General features: G+C 43.1%; 1 protein-coding gene across 2 annotated transcripts in view; it reads left to right on the forward strand.

The window, feature by feature from the left end:
• SRSF4 (serine/arginine-rich splicing factor 4) overlaps nt 1-8058 on the forward strand; it is a 28289-nt gene extending 20231 nt beyond the window's left edge. Inside the window, exons 4-6 of one of the 2 annotated variants that reach the window (XM_012645973.1) lie at nt 3003-3217; nt 6199-6288; nt 6559-8058. In XM_012645973.1, coding sequence (XP_012501427.1) covers nt 3003-3217; nt 6199-6288; nt 6559-7390 — 1137 coding nt within the window. In that variant the 3' untranslated portion in view covers nt 7391-8058. The remainder of the gene's footprint in view (nt 1-3002; nt 3218-6198; nt 6289-6558) is intronic. The other variant, XM_012645974.1, reaches the window with a different exon arrangement.
• The last annotated feature ends 3494 nt before the right edge of the window (nt 8059-11552 follow it).

The following is an 11552-nucleotide window of genomic DNA, read 5'->3' on the forward strand; positions in this document are numbered from 1 at the left end:
GGGTCTCACTCTTGCTGAGGCTGAGTAAGAACTCCTGAGCTCAAACGATCCATACCTGCCTCAGCCTCCCAGAGTGCTAGGATTACAGGCCTGAGCCACAGCGCCCGGCTTCTTTTTTTTTTTTTTTTTTTAATTTGCTCCCAGCAACCTTCAGATGAGATCCAGAAAAAATTAACTCACACAGTTGATTTTAGCAGGAGCTGGGACCAGGACTCCTGACTGCCAGTCTGGTGTTTTTTCTAGGGCATTGTGCTAGTTGTCAGTAATACAACAGACCTTTACTGAAGGTCTACCAGCAAGATTGTGCTAGCTGAAGGAATGACTCCAGTATTGTGAGTGTTAGAGATTGAACATCGTATGTAGAAACTGGAAAGTTACTCTGTTCGTGAGTAGAAAATGCCAGCTCTTCATGCAGTTTCACTAAATCTAGTATGTAATTAATTTCTTATAAAAGTTTTTACTTCTTTGGTTAAAATGGAGCCTAGTCAACATTCTTAGCTGGCTTTATATTTCTGTACCTTGGGGTAGTTTCACTCTCAGGAAATGGGAGTAATAGATAATAGAGCAGATTTCCTAGCTCTGGAGCCCACTTGCCTGGATTGAATCCCAGCTCTGCGGTTTCTCAGTTATGTTATGTGACCTTAGCAAGTCACTTACGTCTTGTGTTTCATATTCCTCAAGCATAAAATGGGGTTATTTTAATTTCTACTCAAGGTTATAGAAAGAGTTGAGTGAATTTTTATATTAAAAGCCTAGAACAGTTCCTGGCACAATAAATATTAGCTATTAATCAAAGAAATGCAAAAATAAAACAAATTTAAGGGCTTTTGTTTTAAAAATATGTAAATTTATAATGCCCAGTGATGATGGCATTGAGATTAAAATTACATAGCATACTGTTGGTGGCATTGAGAATTGGTGGTTTTGTAGTTTTGCCCATAGTGAGGGGTAGTGTTAGGAATTCAAGATCTGGAGTCATATTACTTGTGTTCAGACTCTGCTCATTTGCTTACTGCCTGAATGACCTTGAGCAGTTAACTTAGCATCTCTGTATTTCATTTCCAAGTGTGTAAAATGAGGGTGACGATTGGATCTACCTCAGGTGGTTATCCCTAGGACTAAATTAATTAAAAACATACCATCATACAATAATCATTCAATATGTTAACTGCTATGATTACTAATTGAAAGTATGGCAGGATAAAATAGTAGTGATGTTCTTCAAGCCCTTTTACCATAATTATCATATGTCTCAGTTTGCCAGGGCAGTCCTAGTCTTGGCCTATGAATAGTGTCCTCATTCACTCTCACATGTATCCCAACTTGGATGGCTCCCTGCCTTTTACCCAGGACCCCCACTCCTGCAAATAACTCAAGTAAATAAATTTTTGTACAGAGATGTTCTTTGGTGGATTATGAATAATAGCAAAAGACTGCAAATAACCTAAAAATCTCAACAAATAGGTAAACCCTCAGAAAAAGTACTAGTTACGAAGATTATGTAAGTTAAGATATGTAAGCATGTTTATGATGCAGTGAGCAAAGTGTTCAATGTAACTTTGTAAAATATGGACAGCAAAGTAATATACAAAAATGAACTGCTGGCACGCCTGTAATCCTAGCTCTCTGGGAGGCTGAGGCGGGCGGATTGTTTGAGCTCAGGAGTTCGAAACCAGCCTGAGCAAGAGCGAGACCCCATCTCTACTAAAAATAAAAAGAAACTAATTGGACAACTAAAAATACATAGAAAAAAAATTAGCCGGGCATGGTGGCGCATGCCTGTAGTCCCAGCTATTCGGGAGGCTGAGGCAGGAGGATCGCTTAAGCTCAGGAGTTTGAGGTTGCTGTGAGCTAAGATGATGCCACGGCATTCTAGCCCGGGCAACAGAGTGAGACTCTGTCTCAAAAAAAAAAATGAACTGCTTTTGAATATTCATATACTCATTCCACAAGTAATCTATAGAGTATGTATTATATATAAAGAAACGTGGAAAAATTAGCAGTAAGCTCAAAATTTTAAATTTTACCCAAATTTCATTATCTTTTTCAAGCACTAAGCATGTGTCCTCTTATTAATATGTCACTTTAGCATTTATCCAGCACATTATTTGTATTCTCTCATTGGACCATATGAAGTCCTCAAAGAGAATGAGGAAACAGGCTTGTAGTGAAGGGATGTGGGCATACCACTTCTAAGCCAGAGCTGGGCAGTGTTCTTCTGTTGCCTTTTAGACTTTCAACTTGTTTTTAAGAGATATCAATAGCTATAATTTTTTTGGATGGGGGTGGGGAACAGGGGAAACTTGCTCTGTCACCTGGGCTATTGGAGTGCAAGAATGTAGTGGTGCCATCATAGTTCGTTGTAACCTAGAACTGCTGGGCTCAAACAATCCTCCTGCCTCAGCCCCCCAAGTAGCTGGGACTACAGGCATACACCACTATGCCCAGCTAATTTTTTAAATTTTTTTATGGAGATAATGTATCGCTATTACCCAGGGGTGTGAACTACTATGCCTGGCCTCTATACATGTTTTCAAATGTGGATTTATAATGACATGTAAACGACTTAAATGTAATGATATGAGTTTCTATAAACAAAAAATTTAGGCCAGGGTCAGAGGATTACTTGAGCTCAGGAGTTCAAGGCTACGGTGAGCTATGATTGCACTGCAGCCTGGGTGACAGAGGGAGACCCTGTCTCTTTAAAAGACACACACACACAAAGAATTTGCCACTATAAAATTTAGAAAATGATAGTTTACTAAAAATTTTTATATTTACACAAAATGTTATTTAAGAGAACAATTTAATATTATTGTCTCTACCACCTACCTAATGCTTTGAAGAACCTCAGTAAATGGTTGGTGGGGAGCTGGAATATTTAAGAATAAATTTTATTCTAAGGAAAGCTGGCATTTATTAATGAAAAAGAAAAGCTTTCTCTAGGGTGATTATTTTAGCAAAATGTGTCTTGATGTATTCAGGGATTTTTTTTTCTTTAGGATTATATGCGTCAGGCAGGAGAAGTGACTTATGCAGATGCTCACAAGGGACGCAAAAATGAAGGGGTGATTGAATTTGTATCTTATTCTGATATGAAAAGAGCTTTGGAAAAGTTGGATGGAACTGAAGTCAATGGCAGAAAAATCAGATTAGTTGAAGACAAGCCAGGTTCCAGACGACGCCGATCCTACTCCAGGAGCCGGAGCCATTCAAGGTACTGTTGATGTCTTCTGTGAGATGAAGCTCACCATAAGTTCATTAGTGAGCACATAGATGATTCGTTTATGTTCCCCTGTTGAGTTCTCAGTAACACGAATCCATCTGGTTCAATAACTCAGAACTTTGAACTGAATATTTGTTTGTAGAACTCTTGAACTATTATGTCATGAATACAAATAGAAGTAAAGTCCTTTCTCTGAGGCCAAAATCAGTGGCCTTCTTTCATATTTCTCCTTGGGGCCTGAAAATCATATCCTGGTTGAGGGCACACATGGCCACTGGTCCCTTAGTTACTCTCCCAGATACGCTAGCTACTCAAGAGTGGTGACTTGGTCTTATTTGCGGCAGCTCTGCAAATAGGCCAGGCACTGGGCAAAGCATGTTGAAGGAAATGCAAACAGCACAACTAGTCTGGAGAGTTAGCAGTGGCTTCCCTAAGGACATCATAGAAGCTGACCCAAAGTAAGTCAGGTGGTGGGCAGAGAGAGAAGTGCCCTTCTAGCAGAAAAGGGCATTTTGAAGGCCTAGGGGTAGGAGAGTTTCCCAGAGTAGAGAGGCTAATATGGGAAGGGAACGGGAGGAGAGGCTTGAGATAAGGCAGAGAAGGACCAGATCGCTCAGCCCTGGGCCAGGGCAAGGATGGAAGAGTAGTGGGAGGTCATTGGAGACTTTCAAGCTTTTCAGGTTTTGTTGTTTTGGTTTTTAACTTTTTATTATGGAAACTTTCTAATATAGAAAGCATTCGAGAAAATCAGTTAAACTCTGAATCCCATTACACGTGTCATCCCTCCAGCTTCAGTAATTTTTATTTTGCCAATTGTTTCATTGCCCTTCCTGCTACATTGTTTAAAAGCCAGTCTAGGCACCCTGTCATTCCACCTGTAACTACTTCAATATGTATCTCTTATATTTTAAATAAAACCATAACATCATAGCAAAAGTAGCTGTAACTCCACACTATCATTTAATACCCAGTTTGTATTCAGATTTTCCCAATTGTCTCAAATATGTTTTTTTCAGTTGGTTTGTTCTTACGAAGCTCTCACGTGGGAATCACATTGCAATCTGATGACGTCTCTTAATTCTACTTTTAATCACTGCCACATCCCCCTTTACCCTCTTTTTATTTTCCATACATTTAATTGTTGAGTAAACAGTGTCATCTCTTGTGAAGATTTTCCCATAGTTGAGATTTTGCTGATTATATCCTTGTAGTGTTTAACATGTACCTTTATCCTGTTTCCTGTAAACTCATAATTAGATCTTGAGACATTAGGGAAAGGGCAGGGTTTTGGCAGGACGAGTTCATCAGTAATGCTTTGTGCTTCCTGCTGCTCCACTGGTGCGATGTCTGGATGTCCACTTTGAGTGACAGTAACATGGCTCAGTGTGTTCGGGAGTTATCACCCTGAGCCATCTTCACTTCACTAACTTTTACAACATTAAACATGCCCTAGCAGCCTCTAAAGATAGTGATAAAGGGGGTTTTGTTTAATGTCGTTTTGAATGAATTCTTGGGTGTTTGTATATTTGATGTTTCATCTGTTAGCATCATAACTTTATACTCAGACTGTTCTATCTTTGGTCATTGGGAGCCCTTCAGGTTGGCTCCTGTGTCTTCAGTGTCTTTGTTTTGTTTGATTTTTATGTGAATACACTTTACTGTTTCCCCATATCTTTTATCATTTTCAAACATAAAAGTTGAAAGAACCATTCATGAATACCCGTGTACCCTCTTTTTGGCTTTTACGGTTAGCATTTTGCTGCCTTCTCTCTCTCTCCTTCCTCTCCCCCTCTGTCTATCCCTGCCATTTGTATGCAGGTATATATTTTTAAACAGACACACTATACATTTATTTTGCTGTAGCATTTGAAAGTAAGCTGCCAAAATTATGACCTTTTGCCCTAAATACTTGAGCATTTGTCTCCAAGAATGACGATAACCACAGTTCTATTTTCTCACCTAAGAACGTTTACAGTAATTCCATCAAATCACCTAATGTCCAAGCCATATTCATGTTTCCCCAGTTGCTCCATCGATGTCTTTATAGCTGCTTTTTCCTGACCAGGATCTAATCCGGTCGTGTATTGTAAGGGATTTTTGGGTCTCTTTAGTCTGCAGTAGTCCCCACCCCTTTTTCTCCCATGACATTTATTTTTCTTAGCTTTTTTAATGCTGTCCCACATTCTATATTTATCTGTTTCTTCTTGATATTATTGAACTTGTACTTTATCCCTTGAACTTCCTGTAAACTGGAAGTTAGGTCTGTGATTAAGATGCAGCTTAAACAGTTTTAGCAAGAATCTTTCATAGGTGGTGGTACCCAGGAGGCTTTGAAAGTTTCCCTCTTTCTGTCATGATGAGATGTCCTAGGTCCATCTTATGCATTTCCTGCCCTACCCTGAAATCAGGGATTTCCCCAAGGAGCCCTTGTTGCTTTTGGTACAAAGTAAGTGTTTACAGTCTGGGCTTACTAAAGATTTTTTAAAGCTTGGAGTGTCTGTCTCTAAAACAGCTCTCTAGTTGCAGTGAGGTGCATAAATGTAAAATGCAAAAGTATATGCAGAAAGGCTCACTGGGAAACCAGGCAGCTGCTCAGGTGGATAGACCAGGGGAGATTAGAAGGCAGGATCATCAGTATGTGAAGGGAGGAGGGAAAGAGAGAGGAGTCAAGGATGTCTGTGGTTTCCAGTATGGCATCGGTGGAAATAAGGAATCCAGCAAAGGAGCAGGTTGGGGGTTTGGAGGGAAAGTTAGGGGTCCAGGATTGGAGGTGGTGAGAGATTCCGGCAACCATCCAGGTAGAATGTTTGCAGGTAACTGCATCTGTGGGCTAGAACACAGGAGACAGTTTGTGCCTGGACACAGCCAGTGCAAGTACTGTACATATTTTTCGATTGAAAGAATGTCTTGGTTGACTCTAATCAGCTAGCCCTTTGTCAGCAAGTATTTAAAAAAATATTTTCTTCCCCTAGGTCTCGCTCTCGAAGCAGACATTCCCGTAAGAGCAGAAGCCGAAGTGGCAGCAGCAAAAGCAGTCATTCTAAGAGTAGATCCCGGTCCAGGTATGTCTCCCTTGGTGTAAGTGGAGAAGGTCAGCAGGAAGAACCTGTGCCCTGTCTCACTTTGATTTTAATCGTGTGACCAGTCTTCCGTCACCCCAGCTTTTCCAGCTCCATATTGAAATTGTGGGGGGGTCGGAAAGCAATTCTCAGCCATTGCCAGCCGTGCATTATGTTGGGGGGCAGTACTCCACACACACCCTCTTTGGTCTTTTCATCTCCTGATTAGCATGAGGTTGCATAGGACTCAGACAACATCCCGTGTCTCTTCAGGTCGGGCTCCCACTCCCGGAGCAAGAGCCGCAGCCGCAGCCAGAGCCGGAGTCGGAGCAAGAAGGAGAAAAGCAGGAGCCCCAGCAAGGACAACAAGAGCCGCAGTCGCAGCCGCAGCGCGGGCAAGAGCCGCAGCAAGAGCAAAGACCAAGCTGAAGAGAAGATCCAGAACAATGACAGCACCAGAAAGTCCAAGAGCCGGAGTCCCAGTAGGCACAAAAGTAAAAGCAAGAGTCGGAGCAGGAGTCAGGAGAGGAGAGCAGAGGAGGAGAAGCGAGGGAGCGTGAGCAGGAGCCGGAGCCAGGAGAAGGGCAGGAGCCAGGAGAAGGGCCTCCTCAAGAGTCGCAGCCACAGCCGCAGCAGAGGGGGCAGCAGGAGCCGCAGCCGCAGCAAGAGCAAGGACAAGAGCAAGGGCAGGAAGAGAAGCAGGGAGGAGAGCCGCAGCCGCAGTCGCAGCCGCAGCAAGAGCGAGAGGAGCAGAAAGCGAGGCAGCAAGCGAGACAGCAAGGCAGGCAGCAGCAAGAAGAAGAAGAAGGAAGACACCGACCGCTCCCAGTCCCGATCGCCGTCCCGCTCAGTGTCAAAGGAGCGGGAACACGCCAAGTCTGAGTCTGGCCAGAGGGAAGGCCGAGGGGAGAGTGAGGATGCTGGCACCAATCAGGAGACCCAGTCTAGGTCAAGATCGAATTCCAAATCGAAACCAAACCTTCCGTCAGAATCACGCTCCAGATCAAAGTCGGCTTCAAAAACCCGATCTCGGTCCAAGTCTCGATCCAGGTCTGCTTCCAGATCGCCCTCTCGGTCTAGATCTAGGTCCCACTCAAGGTCCTAACTGGCTACGACCACAGCTGGAACTACCCAAGAAGTCTTTTTTGTACATGTTTGGTAGCCGTAGCACAAGTGATTGAAGTAGAACATGTCACTGCTGTACATTTTTAACTCCCCTAATGGTGTGTCTATAATTGTTAAATCTAAGTGCTTCCTCTCAGTAAAGCCTCCTGGCACCAGGCCTTCCTGCTCGACTGAAAAAAAATTTCTCTTTGAAAACCCCCCTTTACTCATGGCCCACAGTAGAATATCCAAAACGTCTTGGCTTTCAGGCCTGGCCTTTCCTACAGGGAGCTCAGTACCTGGACGGCGCCAAGGCTGGAATGATGACATAGGTAGGTATGGTGAGTTCAACCATTTTTGCTCTTGAATTGATGCCCTTTGATGTATGCCATTTAGTGAAAGTGCTAAGTCTTAAGTTTCCTACCACTTTGGTTTCATATTTTTGGACTTAACAAAGTTGTGAATAGCACAGTCGAGGAAAATTGATACCTGCAGTAACCCATAGGAAATAAACTGTAGAGTTCCATATTCTGGTATTGTGATTATATTGTTTTATATTAAAAAAGAAAATAAAAGAATTTTTTTTAATTTTATTTTTCCCCGTCTTGCAAAGTATAGTGACCCCTGTTTCCATTAAATTTGAATAAAGACTATTTTTGCTTGACAAAATTTCATGGTGTTTGAATCAAAGTTGCATTTCCTGATATATCTTGATATCTCTTTTCGTAGCATGTGTAATGGCTGTTTTGTTCCTCGGGATCACCCGTGGTAGGGAGCCAACACTTTTCCTGAAGGATTTTTCTCCCCCAGCAGAATGAAAGCACGTTTCCTATTTATGATCCTTCCTCTCTTAAGAAGCTTATGGCCAAGCTGATGAGAAATGAATCAGTTTGGAAACTTGGAGCATTACCAGATGCGTGAGTTCTTCATGAATATACAGTTCATTCTTCTGTGCTGTTTGTTGAACTTGCCATGAATCTACAGTATCATTATCTCATTACCTGAAGATCTAAACTAGTCAAAACCTGTTGAGAGGCATCACAGTAGGGAAGAAGCTGGAGGGCATACATTACATGCTGCAGAAAGCTGGGGAGGAGAAAGAACCACTTCTCAGGTTGTTGCCCATTTAAAACAACTGCCCTGTCACCTCCTACAGACCAAACCCTGTAAGATGCACTGGAAATACAAACGCAGAGTGTTGCCTGCCCTCCTGGAGCTGGTGATCTGGTTGCAAATGATAAACACCATGAGGGCAAAGTGGGCATTCAGAGAAGGGAATTAGAACTTCATCTAGGACCAGAGACAGTACTTCAGCTGAATCTTTGGAGATACGGGAGTGTGGGCACTCCTGCTGAAAGAAACACCTGTGCCCGAAGCCATGGAGTTGGGAAAGCACAGGGCAGTAATGCCTAGGGAACATGGATTTTGATAGTGGGGAATTAGAGAAAGCAAGTTTGGCAAGATTTAGGTTATAGAGGGCCTTAAATACCAGGGGGAGGAATTTGGCCTGTGTCCTGTAAACATTAAGGAACACTGAATGTACTTACACAGGAAGGGTGCAGGGAGTGGAGCTATGTTTCTGGACCTGACAGTGGCACGAGGGCTTGGGTGTAGGGAAACCAGCAATTCAGGGCATGCAGTACCGGGTGATATGGGGCCCTGAGCAAGGCAGTGATTCGGGGAGCAGGAGAGAAAAGGTCAGCGAAGCTTGGCAGGTGGCCTGAGAAAGGAGCTATCAGAGACGGTCGCAAGATGAGAGAAAGCATCTCCAAAGAATAGGGAAGACATGGCCTTCTGATTTCAAAATTCTTTTTTAAGCACTAAAGGAGGCAAGAAAGCTTCGTCTTTCTCTCCTGTACCCATTTTAATAAAAGGATTTGTTCTGTAAAATTTGGATTCAGTCAGAAGGCCTCGCTCAAGGATCCAGAAGGCCACATGTGGCCCCAAGGCTGCAGGTTCCCCACCCCTTTCAGAGGAATTCCCACTACTTCAGAGGATCTCATGTGGGTCTCCAGTGGTGGCAAGAATTCATTGTTCCCTAATTTTATCCCTGTAAGGATGGGAGCGTTTCTTTGGGCATTTTTTTCTTTCACAAGTTTAAAATTTTTCAAACCCAACTTTGGAAAATTCACCTTAATTCTACTCTAATACAACTTATTTTTCCAAACTCTATTCCAAGCTTTTGTTTCTGTTTTGTCTTTTTTTTTTTTTTGCCCTTAGAGACAGGGTCTTGCTCTGTCATACAGGCTGGAGTGCAATGGTACAGTCATAGCTCACTGTAACCTCAAACTCCTGGGCCCAAGCAATCCTCCTGCCTCAAAGTTAAATTTGTATAATTTAATAAGCTTTGTCATTTAACATGAGCATTGCGAAGTTCTTGCTTAAATGTTTTAAGGCACATTGATGCTAACCAAGGGAGTTAGCACAATGATCCCTCACTATAATGGTATGGTGATTCCATGTGTACAAAGAAAGGGTCCCCAGCTGTGTTTTTCCCAGCAATTTTTAAATCTTAGATGGTGAATGAAGAGGATAAAGAAATCAACAATATGGAAACAATCATCTGTTGAGTTCCAGATGTGCACCTGAGATAACATCAGGTACTTTGCGTACATTTTCCATCTTGTTCTCACAGTAACACCCTAGGTCAGTGTTGTTGGGCCCAACTGCACATGAAGAGAGTGTAGCACAATGTCCACCCACCCCCAGCAACATGAGGTTAACACTTGGAGTGCCTTCTGTAGGCCAAGTACTGTTCTTGGCAGTGGGAATAGAGTATGGAGAAGGCAGGCCCTCTTCTCATGGAACATAACGTGTTAGCCTGTGTGACTGGGGTCAGAGGGAGTGGTCCATAATGGTATCAGTGGCTGGACTGCAATACAGTACTTACTCTAGACCACGCTGTGTCCCCTAGACAACGGTTGAGCCAGAAGATGACCTTAACATTTGAGGCTAAAGTTAGGTAATGCCAGCCCTTCCCCTCTTACCCACCCACAGTCTGATGGAAGAAAGACCATTGGAGGAAACTGAAAAAGCTTCACTTCATTGAGAAAGGAAGAAGGCCTAAGTGTGATCCATTTGCCTACCAGCACCTACTATGAGGTAGGTGCTTCTATGTACATTACTACATAATCCCATTTTGAAAGAGGAAGGCAGGCCAGGCACGGTGGCTCACACCTGTAATCCTAGCACTCTGGGAGGCCAAGGCGGGTGGATCGCTCAAGGTCAGGAGTTCAAGACCAGCCTGAGCAAGAGCGAGACCCCGTCTCTACTAAAAAATGGAAAGAAATGATCTGGACAACTAAAAATATATATATAGAAAACATTAGCCGGGCATGGTGACACATGCCTGTAGTCCCAGCTACTCGGGAGGCTGAGGCAGGAGGATCGCTTGAGCCCAGGAGTTTGAGGTTGCTGTGAGCTAGGCTGACACCACATCACTCACTCTAGCCCGGGCAACAGAGTAAAAAAAAAAAACATAATACAAAAGCTCAGAGAGGTGAAGTGATTTAACCAACATAACACAGCTAGTGACAAAGCTAGGATTCATCTCTAGATTGCTCTGGTTCTCCTCCTTTGTAAAATTTCATCATTTGCGATACACTTACTAGGAAGAGGTTTGTTTGAAGTCATACAAGTGAGTTAATGTCTAAGATTTGAACCCAGATTGAAGTCAAGCAGGATTTCTATAGGACTGAATCTGCTTTTCTCAAGAAAAATTGCTAAGTTGCCACAGGACAATGCCACTAGCCCACTCACTGCTGGGAGTATATTTTAATTGCTCCATCATTTGATCAAGACCCAAAGGCTTGCCTGGGAGCACCCAACTGGTGAAGCCCAGGTCATCTCACATCCTGGATTCCAAAGAGTGAAGAGAAGGTTGGCTCATTTTCGTTTTTGCGATACAAAATAGTGCATTAATGCACACAGTACAGAATTTCCCCAAAATAGGAAACAGCCAAAGAAATACCAAGGCTACCCTTTTGGATGCTCAAAATCCACAATGCCCTTCTCCCCATACTTAACTACCCTCCCCCTAAAAAAAATGCAAGACCAAGGGCAACAAATAAAAAATCAGGCCAGGCGCGGTGGCTCACGGCTGGGAGGCCGAGGCAGGTGGATTGTTTGAGCTCAGGAGTTCGAAACCAGCCTGAGCAAGAGTG

Source organism: Propithecus coquereli, unplaced genomic scaffold (assembly GCF_000956105.1).
Source record: "Propithecus coquereli isolate 6110/MARCELLA unplaced genomic scaffold, Pcoq_1.0 Scaffold239, whole genome shotgun sequence".
Classification (NCBI taxonomy): domain Eukaryota; kingdom Metazoa; phylum Chordata; class Mammalia; order Primates; family Indriidae; genus Propithecus; species Propithecus coquereli.